Source organism: Callithrix jacchus, chromosome 6 (assembly GCF_049354715.1).
Source record: "Callithrix jacchus isolate 240 chromosome 6, calJac240_pri, whole genome shotgun sequence".
Lineage (NCBI taxonomy): Eukaryota > Metazoa > Chordata > Mammalia > Primates > Cebidae > Callithrix > Callithrix jacchus.
The window spans coordinates 21,929,060-21,955,382 of record NC_133507.1 but is presented as its reverse complement, the minus strand read 5'-3'; the positions used below and the strand labels follow the sequence as shown (position 1 = coordinate 21,955,382).

General features: G+C 39.6%; 1 protein-coding gene across 13 annotated transcripts in view; it reads right to left on the bottom strand.

Annotated features, from left to right (window-relative positions):
• CHD2 (chromodomain helicase DNA binding protein 2) overlaps nucleotides 1–26,323 on the bottom strand; it is a 166,416-nt gene that overhangs the window by 109,099 nt on the left and 30,994 nt on the right. For 12 of the 13 annotated variants that reach the window (XM_078326852.1, XM_078326854.1, XM_078326855.1 and 9 more), the window contains 11 exons: nucleotides 19,671–19,778; nucleotides 17,681–17,821; nucleotides 15,645–15,778; nucleotides 14,555–14,780; nucleotides 13,165–13,265; nucleotides 11,560–11,604; nucleotides 11,212–11,390; nucleotides 8,364–8,488; nucleotides 3,885–4,101; nucleotides 1,939–2,028; nucleotides 798–988 (listed from right to left, as the gene is read on the bottom strand). In XM_078326852.1, coding sequence (XP_078182978.1) covers nucleotides 798–988; nucleotides 1,939–2,028; nucleotides 3,885–4,101; nucleotides 8,364–8,488; nucleotides 11,212–11,390; nucleotides 11,560–11,604; nucleotides 13,165–13,265; nucleotides 14,555–14,780; nucleotides 15,645–15,778; nucleotides 17,681–17,821; nucleotides 19,671–19,778 — 1,557 coding nt within the window. Of the gene's footprint in view, nucleotides 1–797; nucleotides 989–1,938; nucleotides 2,029–3,884; nucleotides 4,102–8,359; nucleotides 8,489–11,211; nucleotides 11,391–11,559; nucleotides 11,605–13,164; nucleotides 13,266–14,554; nucleotides 14,781–15,644; nucleotides 15,779–17,680; nucleotides 17,822–19,670; nucleotides 19,779–26,323 lie in introns of those variants that run through there. The other variant, XM_078326858.1, reaches the window with a different exon arrangement.

The following is a 26,323-nucleotide window of genomic DNA, read 5'->3' as shown; positions in this document are numbered from 1 at the left end:
AGCAGGTCTAAAAGGCTACTGTAGGTTAGGCAATCTGCAAAGATTTCTGAAAGGAGGTGGTCATATAAGATGAGCTGAAATATTAAGGTGGCTGGCCATGTGAAGATAAGCAGAAACGGCATTCTGGACAAGAAGGAATAGTAATGGCTTGGCATGTTTAAGGGACAGAAAGATGGCCAGAATGGCTGAAGCATAATGAGTGGTGTAAAAAATGGATGAGAGGCGTCGGACTACTGTCAAGAGGCCAGACTGAGTGGGGTCCTCCAAATTAATGAATTTAGATTTTATTCTACATATCACTGAATACCACTGGGTAATTCTAAGTTTTATGAAATGTGCATGTCATCTCTCCCATAAAAATCTTTTCAATAAAGACATTCCACAGTTCTTTAATAATATCCAAGTGAGATGTAAAGTTGATGCTTGGCTATCAGATATTTGGGTATAACATACTTTTTAGTGCCTGTGTACCTTGTATACTTCATTTCACTTATACTGATTATCTTATACCAACAGTGACAAGGTCTGATGTTATCAATTTTAACAATTATTTCCCAAGTGCACTAATTCAACAGTATTGTTTGGCAGACAATACTGCTTTCCTTCTAACAAGTTAAATTCCATGCCTTCTTCCATTGATCACAAAACATTTTACTACTGCCATCCCTGCCTCCATTTGATGCTTTGCTTTCCCGAAACCATGCCATCTGTTTTCCCTAAGGTCTGCTAAGAACGTTACAAAGCATTGGCATTTCAGACATTCTGGCATCTTTTAAAATACACAGGAAGGAGCTTACTTCTCCGGCATAATAAAGTGCAGCAAGGACCAGAGCTCTTTGAGGGAATTCTGAAGAGGGGTCCCCGTAATCAGGAGCCTATGGTTGGACTTGAAATCAATCAGAGTTTTATACAATAAAGAGTCATCATTCTTCAACCGATGGGCTTCATCCACTCCCAGAAAGGCCCAGTTAATACTGCCCAGCACAGTCTAAAGTAAAAACAAAACAGAACGAGCCACCAGGTCAGAAGGGAACCCAGAAGTGCTTTCAAGTGTTAATTATCTCTGTATAAATACCATCACAAAGGTATAAATAGACACATTTATTCTTCACTGACTTAACATGTATTAGGACTCTTCTGTTTATTCTGTTAGTTGCCAGATTCGTAGCTATTTGAATTAAGAGTATCATCATCTAAAAGGTACAGGTGGGCCTCTTAAGCCAGCTATTACTGCATGCCCCACAGCAAGAACACAAAAATTGCTATGCTGGGTAAAAATAAAACAAAAACAAATACCACATGATTCTGTATTCTCCCCATAATTATGGTCCTTCTCTTGCCTATTCTCCACCCCAACCCTGAAGCACACAAACACCAACAGCCACCAAACTGAACTTGTTCGCACTTAATACCAATGGGATCTACCCACCACATACATTTCTTAGTAGAAAGGCGATAATAAAGAGCTACTTATTTCTGTCCTCCTCACAAAGATCATTCACATCATCTTTTCTGGAGAAATGCCTTAACAATGATACAATAGGAAATGCCCAAGATGACATTCAAGGCAAAATACCTGAGATGGCATCCAATAACTGACAATCATCTCAGGTAAGTTACTGACCTCAATTCCCTTTCATTCTGTGTAATTCAACTGGACTTTGTGACCTCAAGTCCCCTCATCTATAAGGTACTGTTTTCTATTTATAACCTTAATATCGTTTGAGTAATTTTTCTGGTTGTTCATTTGCCTGCTCTTTGAAATAAGAGAAGAAAAGTAACATGGCAAGTAGGAGGCATAAACCCTACCATTTGTTTTTATTTTTAACGTTTATGTATTGATTTATTTTTAACATGCTCCACATAAAAGTAACAGATTCTACCATTTAAACAAGTTGCACTGGAAAAGATTTAGCCGTACAGTTACTAATTACACACCTTATCTTTTAAGAGAATCTCATATGTTGTTATAAGTGCATTGAACTTCAATCTTTTGGTTTGGGAATGAATCCATTCATATTCCCGTATCTGTAAGAAAAAAAAGCATAATTAAGACATAATTTCTACTTCTACATTTCTATATCACATAAGTCTTGTGATAGATGTAATAGAAACATGCCAAATAAAAAATAAATCTGATTAGAATTTGATGAATATCTAATACATTCTAAAATGACCTAAGCAATCAAACCATAAAGCAGCAAGAGTTAGAATTAAAACAATGACCACTGAACAGCATAAAGTTTATGGCCAGAATCAGAACTGGCCCCCAGGGAAACATCTAACAAAGAATATGCACTTCATCAGCTACTGATCCCTGGTGACTTAAACTCAACAAGGGATCTCCCAGATCCCTAGAGATTAATACAATTTAGTTAATTTTTGAATAGGAAAACATATGTATTAACAAGTAAAACAAATTCCAACATTTGGAATTTCATCAACCACAGACCAGAGAAATGTGTCCCCCAACTAAAAGGGAGGCTTACAAGATGAAAATATAATGTAGTACGTTTAATAACATCAATGTAAAAGAACACAAACATGGTGGACACTCAGCAAGCATGAAGGCTCACGACAAAGCTCTTGCAGTTTGACTGTCAAGTTAGGAACTGGAGAAGGAGACAGTAAGTGCCTGCCGGTGAGTGCCACCAAGTGGGGTTAAAAAGAACAAAGAAAAGGAGTATTGGAGACAGCAAAGAAAACTTCTCTGGGTCTACAATTTTTTAAGAGTTCATTTTCTTTCTTCGCATTCATCTTTGGAATGCAGGGCTTTAAGCTAGTTTGTAAACCTAGAAATTTCTCTCTTTTTCTCTTAATAGTTAACAAATGATTTAACAAAGCTAAAACCATATTCTTAGAAACTCAAAGTTAGGGCAACAAAATCAGCCAAGCGGTAAGTTATGCAATTTAATGAAAGTATTTAATAAAAATAAATTTAAATTAGCATAAATATCTAAGATTATAACATACAACTCAAATGTTTGAACATTGCTGATGGCTTGCTCTTATTACAAGCAATTTCCCAGAAATAGTTTATATACAGTAATCAAAGAGCAAAGCTCTGGACTAGATAGATACACCTGTGTCCTAATCCCAGCCTGCCAGATTCTTGCTTGCTAGGATCACGTGTTTGACTCTCTTGAGTCGATTCTTCATCAGTCAGAAGGAAAGGATGCCATTGATTCTGAAGACTATCATGAGGATTACAGGTATCATACACAAAGCACCCAGCACAAGGTCTGGCACATAGTAGGTGCTTTAAAAAAAAGTCAGTATAAAGAAAAGATCTGCTAAACAAAGATAAACTTAAGTCACTCTGTTCTAAATTCATGATGCCCAAATCGAGTTTGGTAACAGGTAAATAATTCTTGTTTCTAAATAAGAAATAAAAGAGCCCCCTAAAATAGCTTGTTTTGCCTTTCTTTTACTCCTTTTTTCTAAGTCATACAACCTGTTTTAAGAAATTAAGATATTTGAAGAATGTTTCTTTTCAGTAATTTGTTTACTGAAATAGTAAAAATAATATTAACATTACAAAGTATTAACTCCATATTATAATCTCATCTAAAGCAGTATTAGAAGTAAAAAGGGCAGAGAGAAGAAAAATTTAATATTGCAACCCAGCTAAAAGAGATTCCCATTCATGTGAATCTCTTCACATGAGAAAGAAAATGCTGTGGCTTTTCTTTAAATAATAAGCATATTTGCTAAAGAACATCTGAGTGTTCTTTTGTGATAGAGAAACCTCTAAATATTGAGAACACAGCACAGTATCAGAATAATAACCAAGGATTTTACTAATTATCTACTAAAGGCTTTAAGTCAATTTCCAAATTACATTTATAACACAGATTCTATCCCAGCTCTTTTTGTTTACACACCGTATTTCTGCTCATCAGGTCACCTATGTAAACCACTACGTTAATCTCTGGTGCCCAGATTTCAAATTCTCTCTGCCATGAGGTGAGGGTGGATAAAGGGACGACTATAAGAAAGGGGCCATACAGCTGGTGTTGGTGGAACAGGTAGGAGAGGAATGATATGGTCTGGATGGTCTTTCCTAGGCCCATTTCATCAGCAAGGATTACACTGTTATTTCTGCAGAAAGAAAAATAAAAGCAAATCATTAGTTCACCAAAAAAACAGAATGTGCAGAAGTAGCAATGACACCAATGCTTCACACCAACAGCCAAGCAAAGTGTCATTCATAAGCCTCAAATGTATTTCCTCTCATCTGCAATTACTTCAGATTTCTCCATAAGGAAGAATGTATAAACCATAAATAGCAGACTAACAAGCGATCTATCTAGACCTGGGTTACTATGACAGCCTTATCAGACTTTTTACATTTGGCTTTCCTTTACCTGACTTAGGCTTTTCACATCACCTTCCACAGGCTATTCTTTAGCACAGAGAAGACAGGCTTTGTTAAAAGTGAAGACAACATGTAACCCTGGACTCCATCAATACAGAAAGCTATCAGCACTGCTGGTGAAACCTGTAGCTGGCCCACCCCAGTTTACTGCATGCCACTGGGTTGTTTAATGCCACACACACACTATTTCCTAGACCTACATGTATAGGTGTATAGGGCTTGCTTTAAATACACTTTAGTCTAAAGCAGGGGTAGGCTACAGATCCTATTTTTAGATCCCACCGTAGACGTATTAAATTAGAGTATGTGGAAAAGGGCTCAGAACTCTGTATTTTCAACAAACACCTTTGGAGATTCTGATTCAGGTGTTTCTTAGACCAGGGAATTCCCCTCAGAAACCTGGCTGCAAAGCAGCAGGTAAGCATCGGGCAAGCGAGGGACGCTTCATCGATATTTACAGCCACTCCTCATTGCTCGTGTTAGCACCTGAGCTCCGCCCGGATGAGCGTGGCATTAGATTCTCACAGGAGCATGAACCTCACTGTGAACTGCGCATGTGAGGGGTCTAGGTTGTGCTCTCCTTAAGAGAATCTAATGCCTGATGATCTGTCACTATCTCCCATCACCCCCAGATGGGACCATCCAGTTACAGGAAAACAAGCTCAGGGCTCCCACTGATTCTACATTATATATTACAATGTAGTAATAATAGAAATAAAGTATACAATAAATGTGCTTGAATCATCCTGAAACCATCGCCCCACTCCTCCCCAGTCTGTGGAAAAGTTGTCTTCTACGAAACTGGTCCCTAGTGCCAAAAAGGTTGGGAACCACTACACTTTGGGAAACACTCCTCTATAAAGTGGGCTAGATTTCAACAGGGTATTAATGGAAAAAGAATAAGGAAAAATTTTTAAATTGAACAAACAGCCAGAGTTTAGGAAAATATATTTGGGAAATAGAACAGAGTCATTTGACAGGAAATCAGGATTACATGTAAGACATCAGACTACAAACATTATGAAAAGATTCTTGAAAATAAGAGGACTGAAAGTTTGCATGTATATATAACACATGCTTAACCAGCAAACCAGAGAGAACTAAAAGTAACATACAAGTTACAGGAAACCTAACTGATTCGAAAAACAAGACATTTAATTAACCAAAAAGAGATAATTTCTAAAAATACCTGATGTTCTAAAAAAAAAAATAGCTAGTTTTAAGGGCAAAATAAAGAAACAAAGAAGATCACACTTGGGGAAGTGAGAATGAGGAAGCCATACTCCTATACATCTCAGGTACACTTAATTTTCTATACTGTTTAGATGCAGTATATTCCTTTAAGTAATTTCCTTCTCATTTCTCTCATCTTTTCAACACTATTGAGGAGGAAGCACAGTTAAGTTTCTCCAGTACTTCCTGCTCCTAGAAAATGCCATTGTCTACATATACAGACTAAAGTGGCTTGAATTGATTCACCTGTTTTTCTGGAACCAGACCAAAATAGCACATTATGTAATGTAACATTCCTGAGACCAGGGCTTAACAGCTGTTTTGGCTCTTTTCAATTGATGTTTATTTTTTTAGTTTAAAGCAAAAAATGCTAGCTGGGCGCAGGGACTCATGCCTGTAATCCCAGCACTTTGAGAGGCCGAGGCAGGCAGATCACTTGAGGTCAGGAGTTCAAGACCAGGCTAGCCAACCTGGCAAAACCGTCTCTACTAAATACACAAAAATTAGCCAGGCATGGGAGTGGCCCATGCCTGGCTACTCAAGAGGCTGAGGCAGGAGAATGGCTTGAACCTGGGAAGTGGAGGTTGCAGTGAGGCAAGATCGCACCACTTTGCTTCAGCCTGGGCAACAGTGTGAGACTCCGTCTCAAAAATAAAAATAAAAAATGAAAGAATAAATAAAGTTTAAAAATGTTAGGCTGGGTGTGGTGGCTCATGCCTGTAATCTCAGCAGTTTGGGAGGCTGAGGCGGGCAGATGATGAGGTCAGGAGTTTGAGACCAGCCTGGCCAGCATGGTGAAACCCCATCTTTACTAAAAATACAAAAAATTAGCCAGGTGTGGTGGCACACCGGTAGTCCCAGCTAATCGGGAGGCTGAGGGAGACTTACTTGCTTGAACCCAATAGGCGGAGGTTGCAGTGAGCTGAGATCGTGCCACTGCACTCCAGCCTGGGCAACAGAGCAAGACTCCATCTCAAAAAAGAAAATTGCTGGCCAATTACTGTACACAAAACACTGTGCGACTCTGGACAGGTACATGGCACCTTTGCTCCTAAGAGCCCTAAACTACAAAATGGGAGGATTAGACTATACAATTCCTTAAAGTTCATCTAACTTTGTAAGTGTTGCTTAGGAGAATTAGGTCCCACTATCCTCTAAAAGGAAAAATCATTTTTACGTGATTTATTAGAATCATTATCTCAGAACCATATTCTCAAAAGCTTCTCAAGACACCTAATTTTCACAACTGAATATTAAATATTGTATTAGATTTTATAGGATAAAAAGTAGTAGATGGTTCACTTGGGAAATGGCCACTGTAAACACATCTCTATAACTAGAAACCTTTTCAGCACTGCGGGGGAAAAAAATATTTTTTTAAGCTGTCCTTTTTTTTTTTCTTTTGAGGTAAAGTATCGCTCTGTGGCCCAGGCTAAAGTGCAAAGGTGCGAAAATGGCTCACTGCAACCTCAACCTCCCAGGCTCAAGCGAACCTCCCACCTCAGCCCCCTAGTAGCTGGGACTACCTAAATGTGCCACCATGACCAACTAATTTTTGTAATTTTTGGTAAAGATGGGTTTTGCCATGTGGCCCAGACCTGTGCTTTTAATTCTAAATAAGGGTTTTGCTTTACTATAAAACACTGAAGACATTAAGGGTTTGCACCTCCTTGGGCACCTAAGAAAAAGTGTGGAGGTGGGCATTAAAGGAACCTCTCACACTCCGTTGTTCTGTGAGGACAGAAAAGTATGTCTAGATTGGTTTGCTATTAAATTCTCAAGACTATTGGATCCCCAGCACAGAGTAATTAGGAACTACTTGAAATTGGTGAAGGAATCTTTTTTTTTTTTTTGATACAGAATTTTGCCCTCGTTGCCCAGGCTGGAGTGCAGTGGTGAAATCTGGGCTCACTACAATGTCCACCTCCCGGGTTCAAGCAATTCTCCTGCCTCAGCCTCCCGAGTAGCTGGCATTACAAGCATCCACCACCACACCCAGCGAATTTCTGTACTTTCAGTAGAGACGGGGTTTCATCATGTTGGCCAGGCTTGTCTCAAACTCCTGACCTGAAGTGACCCACTTGCCTAGACCTCCCAAAGTGCTGGGATTACAGGCATGAGCCACTGCACCCAGCCAGTGAAGGAAATTTATAGGTACTTCCTAAAGTACCTTTAAACCTCCAGTGCTGGCATTGTCTCATATTTTTTTTTTGCCACCCCCCAAGATTAACGTGGTCTCATTATAAAAAGGATCCTTTCACAGGTTTAACCTTCCTCTGAAGAGGATAATCCTATAGCCCATACAGGTGGGGAGTGGGGCAAAGGAGGGGAATCACATTCTCTACAGCACTACTATAGGAAATTAATTTAAAGGTTTCCCTGGCCTAAAAAGAAAATACCTGTGAAAAAGACATCTTCTTTCTTCTAATTCCTTCCACATTAAAGATTTGGGCAACTTAGCTTGCTATTTACACTCATGAGTAACATGATGATATAGGTTTCTGGCTATGTCAAATTATCCACCGAATACTGAAATAACAAAGTATTCTTCATATCAGAATAAAATGGTATTATACATAAAAATTCCCAGGAAAAATTTCTCTCAATCATATTTTATTTCTGTAATATGAAGTATAAAGATTTCTTGGTTGAGATATAAGAAGTGTGAAAAAAGAAAAAAAGAATTCTTGGCATCTAACAATAAAGAAGCCAGAAACAATAAGGAAAACTGCACTCATATTTTTTGACCTACTTGCACCAGGAATGAGCAAGCCAGTTGAGACCTTCTAGCTGATAATCTCGAAGTTCCAGATTCTCTCCTCCTAAATATGTAGGTTGTTTCTTTAAAGCTACAAATCGTGGTCTCTGCTTCAGGGCCTGAAAAACAAAAATTGACAAAGCCCACGTCTGAGAAAATTTTCTGTCTGCTACTACGTTAAAATGCTAACCACAATTCACGTGCTCTGCATCAAAGCATAAAAACGTAAATGCCAGGTGTGAATCACTACCCCACTCCATCACCCCTTTCCTTCATGGTTTATATTCCATAAGCCAGTTAGTTCATCCTGAAATAAAATACTTTTAGTTAACTTGCCCCTTTCTGAATTAAGTCTATGAACATCATTAAACAGCACTTTATTCTTATATCTTCTCTATTATATGGCAGTGAGACTCTCCTGTTTTCACAAACAATTATCTTTGTTATCTTATTCTAAAGAATACAAAACAGGCCGGGTGCAGTGGCTCACGTCTGTAATCCCAACACACTGGGAGACCGAGGTGGGCAATCGAGAGCATCCTGGCTAACACGTTGAAGCCCCACCTCTAATAAAAATACAAAAAACTAGCCAGGCGTGGTGGTGCGTGCCTGTGGTTCCAGCTACTCTGGAGGCTGAGGCAGGAGAATTGCTTGAAGCCGGGAGGCAGACGCTGCAGTGAGCCCAGATTGTGCCACTGCACTCCAGCCTGGGCAACAGAGCACTCCAAAAACAAACAAGAAAAAAGAGTACAAAACAATGCTTCTCGCTGTCATATGCTAAAATGCAGTTGCTCTTCACCATAACAGGATTTACTGTTTCGAAATGTAGCCCACCTACCTTAAACCCTTTAATTGTGTGAGTCTGGTTTCCCCTTCAGAAACAAGAAGCTTCTGAAGTGAAGGTTGTTTTCATCCCCAGAGGCTTGAAGGATAGCAAGAGTGAGACTCCTCTCTATGGTTTGCATAAAATGTGGATTCTGTGGCCAAATCAGTTTAGGAAACAACCAATCAAAAGTCACACAAATTTCTTTACTTGTGACTTTTCAAAGACTAAAATACGTGTCTATAGTGTGAATTTACAGGAGAAATTTATTCAGGTATGTATCCCAAAGTTACATGGCCAGAAGTCTTTTTTCAGGGAGCATTTCTCTGAAGATTAGTGCTCTATAGAGCACATTATGAGAAGTATGATCCTAAAAAGAGTATTTGATAAGGTTATTGATGGATTCAGCTCTCCTATGATGGTGGCTGGCAGTGAACGGAATCTGACTGCTTATTCTCAACTCCAAAACCCAGCCATCCATCCACTCCTGCCAAACCTACCCCGGAACGGTTCTCCCATCCAGTCCTTCCATGTCACTGTTACCTCCCTTGTCCTCACACTACTTCTTCATTCAGACTTTGATGACATCATACTGGCTGGACCTTCCAGCTTTAGTAATTACTTACTGCAGAGTCTCCTATGTACTGCTATTAGAATAAGCTTTCTAAATAAAATACTGTTTCCATACTCCCACTCAGTAGGGTACCAGTACCTAGAAGATAATGTCAAAATACCCTTCAAGATAGCCAAGACACACACACTTTGACTTCAGTGTTACCTGTCAACATGATTCCTCTTCTCCTCACCCCTGGAGTATATGTAGCTGTTCTCCTACTGCACTTTACAAATCTTTCTCGATACCTTTCATGGGAGGCCAATACCCTGGGTCCCCTCTTCTCTGTCTAGCCAGCAGCATCAATCCATTACACAAGAGCCAGAGGCAGTTCAAGAACCACAGCTTCCTCTTAAAACGCATTCAAGGACCACTGGAGCTCAGAGACTTCTACGTGGGCGCTTCTTTGACCACACTTTCCCTATCACATGCTTTGATCTGAAATTAAATGCTTTTCACAGATCGAATTCTAGTGCCATCAACTTGAATGTCGGCTTCTCAGAGACATACCCTTTGTCTGATATTTTACTACTCTGAGGACCCAAAACATCACTTTCCTGAAGGAATACATTCCAAAGAAAAGATTTATACAGCCAATCTAGCAAATAAGCTTACATATTTAATTTCCAACTTAGAATTCAAAGATGCTCGCCTTTTCTATCGCTTCCCTCTCTGCTTTTTTTTTTTTTTTTTTTTTTTAAGAGAAAAGTATCACACTCTTGCCCAGGTTGGCCTCAAACTCCTGTGTTCAAGCAATCCTGCCACCTCAGCCTCCCAAGTAGCTGAAACCACAGATGTAAGCCGCTGCAACTAGCTTCACTTCTCTTTTAAAGTACCTAAATCCAGCCAGCTGCGGTGGCTCACACAAGTAATTCCAGCACTTTGGAAGGTCGAGGTGGGCAGATCATTTGAAGTCAGGAGTTCAAGACCTGCCTGACCAACATGGTGAAACCCCATATCTATTAAAAATACAAAAAATTAGCCAGATGTGGTGGTGCGCACCTGTAATCCCAGCTACTCAGGAGGCTGAGGCAGGAGAATCACTTGAACCTGGGGGGCAGATGCTGCAGTGTGCCGAGATCACATCACTGCACTCCAGCCTGGGTGACAGAGCAAAACTCCGTCTCAAAGAAAATAAAATCATAAAATAAAAGTGCCTAAATCCTTTCAAGTATTGTCCAAAATGTTTCTATTTGTAATTATGTAAATTCCAAGATTAAAGAAGTCAGCAAAGCCATGAAATAATTCATTCTCTCCTTTCGCTTTAATGGCACGATCAAGTCATCTTTCACTTCAAAATGGCAATCATCATTTAGTTTTGTCATGTTTCTTAAGTATTTATGTGACCAGCCCTTTGTATCAGTACATACTCTCCCTGAAATGAGAAAAGCCAACCATCATCATACCTTGCATTCTCTTGTTGGGATGGTTTTTGAGTTGTTCCTACTGTGAAAGCCATCAATGCAATTCTGGAATTTCTTTCCAATGAGGGCTTCATCTTCCCAGCTACACTCTGAATAGGGCAGTCCCATCCATTTGCATAGATATTCAGGCTCATTTGAGGGTGCCGGCTTCCGACTGTGAGCTATTTCATACACAAAAATTTACAGATTAGCAACTGTCAATTAAAGGTGAAAAATGACATTGTTTTATGCATAATCAATAAAACATCATGTGGCAAAACAAAATAATCCGCAAAACATACACTGCTCTGAAATACTGAACAATATTTATAAATAAGATTTCTTGCTTACCTGGAAAATCTGTTTGACCCAATGTAGATTTACTTGTCTTCACAGCTAAACAAATGCAAAATAAGACAGAAAAGTTATAACCATAAGGAAGAATGAAAGATTTTAGGTTTTGTGAGTAAGTATGCAAATACATTCTACTACCTCACACCTTAAAAAAAGAAAAAAAAACGGGTACAGTGGCTCACACCTGTAATCCCAGTACTTTGGGAGGCTGGGACAGGCAGTTTGCTTGAGGCCAGGAGTTCAAGACCAGCCTGGCCAACATGGTGAAACTGTCACTACTAAAAATACAAAAATTAGCCAGGTGTGGGGACAGGTGCCTGTAATTAATTACAGCTACTCTACAGGCTGAGGCAGGAGAATTGCTTGAGCCTCGGAGGCAGAGACTGCAGTAAGTCAAGATCACACCACCGCACTCCAGCCTGGGTGACAGAGTGAGACACTGTCTCAAAAAAAAAGAAGAAAAAAATGCTTGTTCTCATCTCTCTCTCAGGCTGACACTCAATTTCTCTGTTCCTCTTTGTAAGAAAACTTCCCCAACAAGTTGTTGATACTTGCTGTCCCCTCATTTTTTCTTGAAACTACCCTAATCAGGCCTGCACCCCCATGACTCCAAGGATGCATTTCTCCAGTGCCATAGCTATTGCCAAATGCACAGATCAGTCTCAGTCCTTATCGTGTGAGTCACTTGGCTTCCAGTGCACTACTCTCTTGCAGCTCTCCTCCTGTCTCACTGACTGTTCGCTCTCAGTCTCCTTTGCTGGCTTCTTTCTGACTTTCCAAAGCTAAAATGCTCTCAGACTTCTTCTACCATGTGATACCCTTTCTTTTTTTTTGAGATGGTATCTTGCTCTGTCACCCAGGCTGGAGTGTAGAGGCACGATCTCAGCTCACTGCAGCCTCCACCTCCAAGGTTCAAGCAATTCTCCTGCCTCAGCCTCCCGAGCAGCTGGGACTACAGGTGTATGCCACCACATCCAGCTAATTTTTTTATTTTTAATAGAGATGGGGTTTCTCCATGTTGACCAGGATGGTCTTGATCTTCTGACCTTGTGATATGCTGGCCTCTGCCTCCCAAAGTACTGGGATTATAGGCGTGAGCCACCACGCCCAGGCATGATACTCTATTAACTGATGATCCTGTTCAGTCTTAGGTTTTAAATACTATCTAAATACTGATAAATTACCAAATATACATCTCCAGCCCAGACTAAGAGTTCTAAGCTCCAGGCTCACATACGCTCCAGCCTTCACTATACTCTTCACTTAAATGACTAAGAAATGAATCAAACTTGAAATATCAAACTTAGCTCCTGGTTTCCACTCTGACAATCACCTCTTCCCTTCATCTTTCCACTTCAGTAAATGGTACCCCTATACTTCTACATGTTTAGGCCAAAAATCTTGACATCATACTTAACACCTCTTTCTCTCATCCCCCAAACATCCAAATTCACCAGCAAATCTTCTTAGCTTCTCCTTTAAAATAAATCTAGGACCTGTCTAGTCTCCAAAGTGCATTTTTTAAATTTACATTACTGCCAAAAGCAAAAGCCATTATTCCTTGAGCTCAAACATGGCTAAAGTGAGTTACCATGCACTTACCTATTACTCTTTCTACTATCTGATACTGTTTATTCAACTCTGAAGCCAGCTCCTGTTGGCAATTGAAATATTCTACATCTTCAGGAGAAACTTTCCCTAACCTGGATGGCAGACAGACAGAAAAAGTACACATGAACTAAAATACAATACATCAAAGCAAAAGTCAAAGGTTGGAAAGAAAATCTGTTTTTACTCCCATCTGCCCCTTTAGTAATCCTTACTGGTAATTAGGCCAGAAAATTTACCAAAAAACAAAACAACAACAACAAAAAAAAACCACTTTTAGAAAACACTGAAATCCTTAGACTCATAGAAGGATACAGCAGTTGCCTGCCTCTCTGATGCGTCCTGTCTAAAAAGACCTAAAAATATTTTATGTGACAAATGCATACTTTAAACAGATCAGGACAATAAAACAATATGCCTTTTCTTATATATGTATGGGTTTTAGGATTAATTAAATATGACTTTTGGAAAACCAGTTATTCTTGGTATCAAAACCTTTCAGATGACAACAGCAGCAATTTAATATTAGAATTACTGTATTTCAGAGGATTTCAAATTTCTAACTGCTTTACATGCCTACCTCACTATCTCAGGGTAGATATTTTCAGTTTTGAGTCAAAGGAAAAACACGTAATTTACTAAGTAGCACATTTTGCATAGCAGTAAAACCAGAATTAGAACCATCTGTCTACATTCCAGACACAAAAATAGGCTGATCACACCACACCGACAGGTATGTCTTGAGGTAGAACCTGGTATCATTATTACCCAGTTTCCCATACACAATACCCACACAGTCCAGGCTATAAGTAAACTAAAGCCATGAGGACTAATCACAGTTTCAGTAGTTACCTAATCATTTCCTTCACATCATTTCTGCAAATTGTATAAAACCATTTTTAGTTTTAAGTGTATCATAACCCAGAGTGCTCCAGAATATTAACTCTTTACATCTAAGCCACCCCAGCCTAACTACAGGAAGATAACAAAGTGCTTAAGAGAATGAGTTCTGGACTCAGGGTGTCAGAATTCAAATCCTGAATCCACCTGCAAAATTGCTGTGTGCTGTATTCTCTCCATCTATAAAACGGGGTAGTGACAGTACAAATCTCACACATGTATTGTGAAAATTAAAGAAAGAATGTGTGAATAATGCTCCATGAGCTAGTTATTATTGTTAACTCCAAAAACTTGGTAGCCATATATTAAAATAAAGTATCTTCAGGTCACGATCTTATAAAATAGAATTGTAAATGGCTCCATATTTAGATGATCAAAGCAAAATCTGAGATTCTAGAGAGCTGTGATCTCCATGCATTACTTTAAAATTTTCCCTTCCCACAGGCTGCAAATACATGTCTTTAATCCATGATGAAAAATATACCATTGTTTGATTTCATCCTCTTTTTTCTTGAAGTTCTCTAGTTTTTTGAGGCCCTTCACTTTCTGTTGCTGTAAGGATTCTTCACTCTCCCATGTGCTGTGGATGTAAGACCAACCCTTCCACTTGATGAGGTACTGGACTTCACCATCATCCTTTTCAGTGTCAAAGTCACCACTAGGGTCTCCATTAGCTTCAATTGCATACACGGTAGTAGAAGCTCCAGTGGCTGCAAAAGGATTAAGCACACTTGAAAGAGAGTATATTACACCACACATTAAAAAGCTTCCCAAGAAAGCAGTTCTCTAAAGACTCCCTTTTTGAATGATGCATCAAAATACTCCCAACTTGAAATAAGCACAAACTCACTAACAACACAGGATGGACTCAATCAAAAACTTCAAGTATTTTTAAAATGTAAACCCAGGTTTTACATATTCCAAAATCTGCAGGTGATATCAAAGAAATCCCTTAACCAAAAACAAAAAAAAAGAGAGCAGTAACATCCTTTTGTTTTAGTCCCTACTAACTCAGAAAACAAATCCCTCCCTCCAAAATTAAGAATAGAACACCAAAATATCCTCCCCCAAATTTCCCTACTCGAAGTCCCCTGCTAATTCTCTTAACCTCAGTAGAAGCCAGAATGAAAAAAGAAAAAGCATTAAGTATTATTTTGATATTTCCTTTATGGAAAGGTTTCTTTAATGAACTTAGTTATGAAATATCTAAATTAGATATTTAAAAATCTTCACTATTACCAAATATGTATTTAACCAGTTCAATATTTTCACAAGGAAATTAAGAAACAAATAACCAAAGGTGGATTTGCTTAATGTGAATTAGCAAGTATCTCTGCTACATCACTGCTTTATAAAACATTGACATTTATCCATACTTGTTTAATTCAAAATCTTAAAGACATAGTGGACAAATGGCTTTGTCCTCAGCTCTGAAACACTGGGTCAGAAAGACCTCTTCATAACACAACAAATACAGCAGTAGACTAAAATTCATCACATCAGAGTTAAAATACCTAAATTCTGAGCCTTAATGAGCAGATATAACATGCAATTTGCTCCCCAAAGACACACACCTCCTTTCTTTCCCAGTCTTGAATCTAAGACCTTTTCAATAGTTTCACTATTATCCTGCTGTTCATCAACTCCTTCTCCAGTCATTTCAATGAGATCATCTGAGTCCGTCTCAAAGTCATCATCTTCTTTATAACTGCAAGAGGAATAATGCTGAATGAATGAGAAATGATCTCTTCAGAATTAAACTGCCACATAACCATACATAACTAGAATAAGGTACCATACCTTCTGGTTCCAAAAACATGTTGTTTTACAGATTTGCCATTCAGTGGGCTCAAAGCTTGCTTTTTTTTCTTAAAGTACTGAGGCATGCTCCTAAACAACTGCAGCAAGTCTAACTGGTAGTTGAAAAATCAAAATGCTATATTTATACTAATTTATATAAGCAAGATATAGAAAGCTATGAGGACACTTCTCTTTTTTTTCATTTTTTAGTATCATATTGTTATGTAAGCAAGTAAACCACCACAAAAAAAAAGAAAAAGCAAATAGGAAGAAAGAATTGCTACTATTTCATCAGGCAAAAAGAGAAGCAATATTTATGAAATTAAAAGTTCCAACCCTGTATGTTGTCTCCCAGTAACAAGAACCTGAAATTTAAGTATTCCCAAACTGCTGGAAGCTTCAACACAAGTACTTCAGTTAAAAAAATACACACACACACACACACACACACACACACACACACACAGGCGGGACACAGTGGCTCATGCCTGTAATCCCAGCACTTTGGGAGGCCAAGGTGGGAGGATCACAAGGTTAGGAGTTTGAGACCAACCTGACCAAGATGGTAAAACCCCATCTCTACTAAAAACACAAAATTAGCTGGGTGGCAGGTGCCTGTAATTCCAGCTACTCAAGAGGCTGAGGTAGGAAAATCACTTGAACCCAGGAGGCAGAAGTTGCAGTGAGCTGAGATTGTGCCACTGCACTCTAGCCTGGGCAAGAGAGAAAGACTCCGTCTCAAAAAGAAAAAAAATAATGATTAAAATGTAACGTCCCATCAGATATTAACAACAAACGACTGAGTCACAAGAAGGAAAAACAATCCTGGAGGTAGTACAGTTATAGTAAGAAAAAGTGCTAGGCTATATACTAACATGCTCAAAGCCTAGTCCTAGCTATGCAATTATTATTTGGATACACTGAATAAGTTATTAATGTCTCTAAGGACTCATTTTCATCATCTCTGAGAACAAAAGAAATTTGCAAAATCTTCTAAAAAAAATTCTTTGATTTCTATAAACTACTGGTATTTGCATATGTGTCTTCCTTTATTTCATTTTCTTTTTTCCTTTTTCAGACAGGATCTGGCTTTTTGTCTAGGCTGGAGTGCAGAAGCACAATCTCAGCTCACTGCAATCTCCATCTCCCAGGATTCTCCCACCTCAGTCTCCCAGGTAGCTGGGACTGCAGGTGTATGCCACCACCACACTTGGCTTTTTCTTGATTTTTGCAGAGACAGGGTCTTGCCCTACTGTCCAGCCTGGTCTCAAACTCCCAGGCTCAAGCAATCTGCCCGCCTTGGCCTCCCAAAGTGTTGGAATTACAGGCATGAGCCACTGTGCCTGGCTTATTTCACTAATGGTAATTCCTATTAATGTGTCATATCCTATTAGTGAGCTTGATAAAATTAGATTCAAGTAGTAATACATAAGCTGAACCTCAGAAAAATGTGTGTGATTCAAAAGGCAATTCAGAAGTAGGAATATAATCCTAACATCTTTAATGCAAAACAAGTGAGGAAATGAAGATAATGCCACAAAGTCACCACTGGCCAGGACATGAACTTGTGGTGGTTCTTTAACAGAACAGGAACAAAGGCTTCAAATGTGCTACTGCTACCCTTTTCATACTCCCCATGGCTCAATCCCATATGGGCTTTTTGCAAGAAAGCTGACCAGATTTCTGAAAACGACTTCAGGACATAGGTTGTTATTTTTATCTACCAAGTGCACAGCCCGTGACTTGAGAGAAGCAAACTCTAACCAACTACATCATCACACCAATGAAACACTTCTGGGCCACAACGTACCTAACATTTTTAGCCGCTCTTCGACGAGTCTGCCTTTTTGGAGCTTCGTCATCATCATCATCCTCATCAGAAGACTCTTGCTTTTTTCTCTTTCCACGCTGAGTCTTAGGCTGCTTTTTAACACGAGGTTTGGGCACTGTTCTAAAATGAGAAGAGAAGCAAATGGCAAAGTCTTCATTGCCTACTTTATATAACAGTTTCTCCCAGAGCAGTGGTTCATACATCAGAATGTGACATTTCCTTGGGGAATGTTAAACATGCAGATTCTTGGGTCCTAGTCCCTGAAATTCTAATTCACTAGAAATTTGGATTTTCAACAGGAAGGTGATTCTAATGCTGATAAGCCGCAATCATTTATGGGAAAGAATGTGAATGTTTCACACATGTTCATAAGGATTATGTGACATAAAAACACACATACAGCATGTTGTTCACGGTAGGATCTCTTTGGCAGGCTTTTACTTTTGCAGGAATTAATCCTATTAATATACAACTAAACAGGCATAATAAAGTATTCACTACAGCATTATCTGCAATAACAAAAGATTAAGAAAACTCTAAATATACTTCCACTGGGAACTAAACAGTACTATGTACTCATAAAAAAAAGAAAAGAGTTTTCTATATACTAATATGAAAGGATTTCCAGGATAAAGAAAATACAGAACAAGAAGCATAGAATGCTATTATCTGTGTGAAGAAAATAAAGCACAAGAAATAGCTACGCAGAAGTTTCTACTGTCTGTGTATAAAACATACCTGGAAGACTACTAAAGACACTGCCTGCCCCATCACAGAATTAACTTGGACAGACAAGGGAGACAGCCAGAACTGAGAGCCACAGTCTAGAAGCTCCCATAAGGAAATCCCCAAATCTTCTATCAGTGATAAAAAGGTGAAAGAAAAGGAGGAGAGAAATGGAAACTCATGGTCACATTTATTATCTCTTTCTCTCATACCTACCGCACCTTTCTCATAACCAAACCTAGAGAGATGATCCAGAATGTAACAAAAAATAAGTAAAATTCTAAAAGAACCAGTGTGACATTTCAGTCTTGGAGCTTAAACTGAGATAAAAGAAGATAAAATTCAGTTGACAAATTCCCCTGCTGGTGTTGGGGGTTAAGTACAATGTCCTAGGCCAGAGGTGGGCAAACTTTTTCTGTAAATGGCCAGAGAGTAAAATATTTTAGGCTCTGCCAGCCAAGAGGCAAAATGGGGGCCAATATATAGGTACTTATATAATAAAAGGAAATAAATGTTTCACAAATTTTCCTGTGAAATTCAAAATAAAGTAATCATTAAGTATATTTACTGTAATAAATGTCTACTAATGAGAACAGAATTGTTTTTGAGGGGTAACACTTCACTTAACTGGGGTTCAAATTTAGTGCTCTCTATCCTTAAACTATAACTTAGAAATGTTCATCAATAAAAACGATTCTTAGCTCACAGGCCATACAAATGGGCAGTAGATGGAATTTGGCCCAAAGGGCATAGTTTGCTGAGCCCATTCTAAGCACTACAAGGAGGTAATTTTCCCTGGGGCCTGTATGTCATCTGAGTCCCTTTTCCTGTCATCACTACCTTGGGCTGCCATCTGTCTTATCAGAAATTAGCATGATTTGCTATTTCAGCCCACCTCCTTCTCTCCACAATCACATTCTCTGTTTAATGTTACATAAGATTGTATGAACAAGGTAATAAACTATTCAAGTACGCTTTACGCCACGCAAACAGCGTTTTAAACAATTTGTTCTCCCAAAAAGAGATTGTACCCTGCCTAAACATACACGGAGTTTTACTAAAAGTGGAAGACATGTTTGCCCCAGGAAAGCTAGACTGTGAAGAAGCAGCAGTAAGCCCTGCAATGTAGGCTAGTGAAAGTGAACCACAGACATCTAAAACCCAGAATCAAAACACAACGCATCTCATTAAGGCTGTCATTCCAGCCTGACATCATCCTTCCCCTCTGAAGCAAAGAGCGCACCTTCTGGGGACAGGTCTTCTGGCTTTCACTTTCTTCTGCTCTGGCTCACTCTCTGCACTGGTGCCTTGCTCCTGTTCATCTTCTGAGGGCTCCCGTTTCCATTTTTCTCTGCGATCAAAAGCAAAACAAAATAATTTCTTTTCTAAAAGAATTCAAGATAAATAAGCTGACAAAACCAATTTCAATTTGACTATCTAAAAGGCAGAACATGCATATTTTAGCATGCTAACTAGCTCCATTTAAACTTGAATTGTGATCCTTCCTGGACCACATAATATCTACTGCTATTTTATCTCCCGTAACAAAAATAAATAACAATGGATATATATGCATTTTTTTAAATTTACTACTATCATTGACAAGATTGAAACCATAATATTGCTACTGCAGAGAAGGCAAAAAGAAAAAAAAAAAAGGAAACCGTAATATGCACAAGATCAGTGGTTCCAAAATTTTAGAATGTATCAGAATCACCTAGAGGGCTTGTAAAAAATATTTCTAGGCCAAGTGAGGTGGTTCAGGCCTGTAATCCCAGTGCTTTGGGAGGCCAAAGTGGGAGGATCACTGGAGTCCAGGAGTTCAAGACCAACCCAAGAAAATACAAGACCCCTCTCTACAAAAATTAAAATTTAACTTTAAAAATTGAGCCAGGCCTGTGGAGTACGCCTACAGTACTAGTTACTCAGAAGGCTAAGGAGGCGGAGGGATAACTTGAACTCAGGAGTCTGAGGTTGCAGTAAGCTGTGATTTTGCCACTGTACTCCAGCCTAGGTGATAGAGTGAAACCCTGTCCCCAGCTGCCCTTCCCCCACAAAAAAAAAAGATTTCTGGGCTCTAGTCAGAGTTTCTGATGCAGTAGGTCTCAGGAGAGGCCTAAAAAATATGAATGTTAACAAATTCAAACAACACTGATACTGGGTAGAAACTCTGAGAACCACTATACTAGGTATTTTAAGTCTTTAGAATACATTTAAAGATGGTCCCTAAAATTATTTTTCAACAATAAACCTACCATATAACTAAATAATCTGTTCAGCTAAAGATGTGGTTTTTAGTAATTATTAAATAAAGTAGATGTTCCTTTACTTCTTGAGATCTTAGAAGGCTTGAAAGAGCCATAAGCTACAGGTGTCCTCCTAACCCAAACGGTTTTAGTTTACTTGAAAATCAAACAAGATACTGCAGGGACCTCATTCATTTCTCACCTGCAGGGAAGAAGAAAGAAACATGTAATAGCTGCTGGGCGTGAAGTATCTAGGGAAAAAACTGACAGGCAAGTGCTTGGGGTTTCTCTGTAAATAAAACAATTACCATTTTGCCTACGGGTCACTTTATAGGGAATGAGGTCATACTAAAGACAACAACTACAGAACTGCAAAGTCAAATCAATGTTCTTCACGGGACAGTGGGTCAAAGTAATAGTGAAAGCATATTGAAAAGAGGTGGCTGATCTGCACATTGAGAACCTTCCTAAAAGCTAGAACAGTCACCCTATACCTGAACTGGTAGAGACCTCAGCGGGGGAAAAACAATTCGGGCCTTCCATGGACAGTCAGTGCAGCACGTTTATGAACCTTACTCAACTTCGACTAGCACTGCGTGTTTTCATATGCATTTCCCAGTAGATGGCTCCCGGTACATCAAGTCTTTTTGCTCATCTTTGTACCAGAGTTTAGCCAAAGTTAGGCAAATGGAGATGTTTCTTTGTTAAGTTTTTAAAAAATCAATTAAAGAATGCACAATTAGTCTACAAGTCAGAAAAGTAGGGTGCTTCTGCTAAGACAAAAAGGCCTGTTAGTACTGCCTAACATCCTTCAGTCTCTTAAAACAAAGACCTTCTTATATACGCTCTGGGCACCGGTCTAATTCTGCTTCTCCAGAGCCTGCTATAATAAATGTTTGCTAAGAATCCAAGGAATAGAAGGTGATCACCAGGAAGGAAGAAAAGCAGATGTCTACAGTAAGCGGGGCCCAGCACAAGCCTGCAGTCTCCCTTGGAGCAAGTCCAGAACAGTTTATGACTCAGAAGGGGCTTATACAGTCATTCCTTCAGATGAGAAAGGTCCACAGTCACTAATAAATTCTAACTTCCCTATCTCCCCCAGGAATTGAGAACCTAAAACCAGGGCCACCAATGAGGTTCACTTCTGCAAGTACAGGAGACAGCAAACAGAGAGAATGGATGTTGTTGAGGCTAGAGTTTTCCAGATAAACTACAGATTTATAGACTTATGAACAAGGAGGAAGACTTAAAATGAACGCAAAAAAAAAACTTAGCAAATCAACTAAGCTCCAAAGCTTAGTTGGAGAGTCCAAAGCTCTCCTTCCAGAGAAGGAAACTGAAGTGCAGGGAGGAAATGAGTTGCTTGGCCATATCACCAACCCTCAGCCCTGCAACTCACTCATAACTCACTGAGAACCAAAGAATCAGAAAACATTAAAGCCAGGCTTACACAGCCTGGGAATATTTGAAAAACTCAAGGTTTAAAAGGCCTGACTGAGTGTGTGTATGTATATTTGAAATTGGTTGGATTCTTTCAAGTTTTCTTTTAATTTTCAAGAACAAGAAAAAAGATAGTAAGGATTAGCAATACTAAATCACTCTGAAGAATGAGTACAGCAAATAAAGTGACTGATCAGTAACAAAGAAATTACTTCCCAACCCTACTGATGTCTAAGGCTTTCCCGCATGGGAAACTGTTGCCCTCTCCTACATTACTAGCCTCTTATGGCAAATAAGATTACTGGCAAATCTAATGAAGACTCCACCACTGAGCCATACATTTTAAGTCAGGCTACAATAAAGAACAGTCTAAGATATGAGATTGGAAGTAAAAAGTGTTTTGTGTATCAAAGGAAACTTGTAACATCCACCTTAAGAGGCCACTGTCAGAATCCCCTAAATTCCATAAAAATACAGAACTCAACTAAATTTTTGCCAGAATTCTGAGAATTATGGAGAAAAATAGCAAAATTTAGCCAAGAGGCCCCAAGGCAACGTAAAAAGACATGGGAAAAAAGTCAAAATGCAAGTTAAATGTATATAGTTTTCTTCTTTTATTGGAAAAAGGCAGTTGGCCAGACACAAACCCTAAGACAGATAAATCAAATCTAATCAGCTGTAAAGCAGGAAATGAACAAAAGCAACTTTTAAATATAATGAGCCAAAACTTTGACTGAGAGTTGGTAAGGGCTGCTATTAACGATCTCTAAGAAGAAAGTTCCTTTTTCCTCCACTTAGAAGACATCTGGAAAAGAGAAAGTAATTACTTTCGTTTCTTCAATTTTCAAGTAGATTTCCCCAAGAAAGGACGCCTTTCATAAAAAATTCCAATGAACAAGAGGAATCTGAGGCTAATAGGGATTCCCTTCCACTGTAGAGGTTTGTGACAATCTCCAATTCAAAACGCTGGAAAAGGGCCAGGCACAGTGGCTCATGCCTGTAATACCAGTACTTTGGGAGGCCATGGTAGAAGGATGGCTTGAACCAAGGGGTTCAAGACCAGCCTGGGCATCATAGTGAGATGCAGCCTTTACAAAAAAATAAGAAAGTAGGCTGGTGTGGTGATGTGCGCCTGCAGTGCAACTACTCAGGAGGTTAAGGTGGGAGAATCACTTGAGCTCAGGAGGTTGAGGCTGCAAAGAGCTGTGAATGTGCCACTGCACTGCACTCCCTCCTGGGTAAGAGAGTAAAACACTTTCTCAAAACACAAAAACATAGCAAAACCACCAGGACCAAGAGTCAACAAAAATCTTATACAACATTGCCCAAATCTGGATAACATTAATAAGTAATATATGAAAGGAAAAAAAAGGGTTTAACCAAAACAGCATGAGTTGGTTAAATTAAATTCAATGTTTTGTTTGTTTGTATGACTCTAAATCAGAGATTAAAATCTCAAATACTCACCAGGGCCAGATGAGAAATGCAAAGAGGGCAAAATGGAGAACTCCTGGCCCGTCACTCTTATGTGAGCCAGTATTAACACATTTTCTCAAAAGAAGCTGAAAAGAGATTCTTACGCACTGTCTCTCAATTAAATGATGCCCACTAATTAAAAAAAAAATTTTAAATATTGTGCAGGCCCATTGTGCTGTGTAACTTCTTCTTCTTTTTTTTTTTTTTTTTCTTTTTTTTGGGGGATAGAGTCTCACTCTGTCACCAGGCTGGAGGGCAGTGGCACAATCTTGGCTCACTGCAACCTCCACCTCCCTAGTTCAAGTGATTCTCCTGCCTCACCCTCCCAAGTAGCTGGGAATACAGACATGCGCCACCACGCTCTTCTAATTTTTGCATTTTTAGTACATATGGGTTTTCACCACGTTGGCTAGGATGGTGTCGATCTCCTGACCTCATGATCCGCCAGCCTCGGCCTCCCAAAGTGCTGAGATTACAGGCTTGAGCCACCACGCCTAGCCTGTGCTGTGTAACTTCTTCCACGCTTTAAAAATATGAATACAGCTGGTGGTACATGCCTGTAGTCCCAGCTACTGGGGAGAGAGAGGCAAGAGGATCACTTGAGCCCAGGAGTTCAAGGTTGACCACATATCTGCATCAATAAAGTGAGACCCCTGTCTCTTTCATTTTAAAAAAAAGGCCAGGTGCGGTGGCTCACACCTATAATCCCAGCACTTTGGGAAGCTTAGGCAGGTGGATCACCTGAGGTCAGGAATTCAAGACCAGCCAGGGCAACATGGTAAAACCCCGACTCTACTAAAAATACAAAAATTAGCTGGGCATGTTGGCATGTGCCTGTAATCCCAGCTACTCAGGAGGCTGAAGCAGGAGAATCGCTTGAGCCTGGGAAGCAGAGGTTGCAGTGAGCTGAGATTACACCACTGCACTCCAGCCTGGGTGACAGAGTAAGACTGAGTCTCAAAAAAAAAAACATCTAATACACATCATGACCGGGTAATTGGTCTCTTTCTAATTCTCCAAAGAACGCAGGCCCTTGTAAGACTGCATTCTTCAAAAACATCAATGTCCTAAAATCAAAAGAAGGCAGTACAAGTGCTCCCAATTACAGAAACCAGACATGCAACTAAATGCAGTAACAGGCCCTCAACTAGATCCTGTAGTAGAGATGGAAAAATATTACGAAAGACTTTACTGGGTCAACTGACAAAACTGGAATATGAATTATATAAAAGAACATCAGAGGCCAGGCATGGTGGCTCCCGCCTGTAATCTTAGCACTTAGGGAGATTGAGGCAGGCGGATCACGAGGTCAAGAGATCAAGACCATCCTGGCCAACATGGTGAAACCCCATCTCTACTAAAAATACAAAAAATTAGCTGGGCATGGTGGTGCATGCCTATAGTCCCAGCTACTGGGGAGGCTGAGGCAGGAGAATCACTTGAACCTAGGAGGAGGAGGTTGCAGTGAGCCAAGATCGTACCACTCCACTCCAGCCTGGCAACAGTGAGACTCTGTCTCAAAAATAAATAAATAAATAAGTACAACAGCAATGTTTTAAATCTGAGTTGAAACTGTACGCTATTATGCTTATAAAAGAGAATATCCTTATTTTTAAGAAATATGCCTTATGTATTTAAGGTAAAGGGGTAAAAGGTAAAATTCTATGAATTTCAGTCTCAAATAGTTCATAAAAAACATTGTGTGTGTGTATATATATATATATAAATATACACAGCTGGGTGTAGCGGCTTACGACTGTAATCTCAACACTTTGGGAGAACAAGGTGAGAGGTTAACTTGAGGCCAGGAGCTTGAGACCAGCCAGGGCAACATAGTGAGGCCTCTATCTCTACAAAAATTAGGCATGGAGGCGCACACCTGTCATCCCAACTACTTGGGAGGCTGAGGGAAGAGGATCACTTGAGCTCAGGAGGTTGAGGCTGCAGAGAGCCAAGGCCTCACTACCGCACTTTAGCCAAGGCAACAGCAAGACCGTCTCTCTTAAATAAGCAGTATCCACAACCATAAAGCAAAGGGAGGAAAAAAGGCAATCTGGGTAAAGCATTTAAGGTGTCCTTAGTACTACACTTTTATTCTTGCAACTTTCCTAAAATTTGGAATTCATTTTTTTAAACCAATTTTATAAAACTGTTCCTTTTTTAAAACTCTAATGTGTGAATAAAATCTGCAGGGTTTCAGAAAAGCATTTCTTTGTGCCAGTATTTCAAACCTTTCACTCTCTGAGGGAGTCTCTGTCAATTCTGAAACGCAGGCGCCCACATGTGAGGTTCTGTCACACCTGCTCAGCATGGATCAGGGAAGGCTCCTAACGTGCTGTGCGTTGCAACTTGAGCGTTAGCAGCTACAAGACCTCGTCTAATTAATCTTTCAGGAATCTAAACTGGTGACTCAGGAGAAGAGCTCCCTGGAAATTCACAGTACTCACCAGCTGCCCAGAGGACAGCAGAAAGGAAGTGCCCAAACACACCAATACAAGGGGAACTACCTCAGCCCAAGGCAGTTCCCACGGAAGAGCCCTGGGTAGGGGAGCAACATGAGAAAGAACACAGATCCCACTCTGCAAGGAACTAAGAGGTTCTAGTCAGAAAAAGAAAGGCCCATAAATGCAACTAACAGTTTCCAAATTTGGGGAATTCTTAAGACTGATAAGTGGTGGGCCACAGTGGCTCACGACTGTAATCCTAGGAGACTGAGACTGGAGGACTGCTTGAG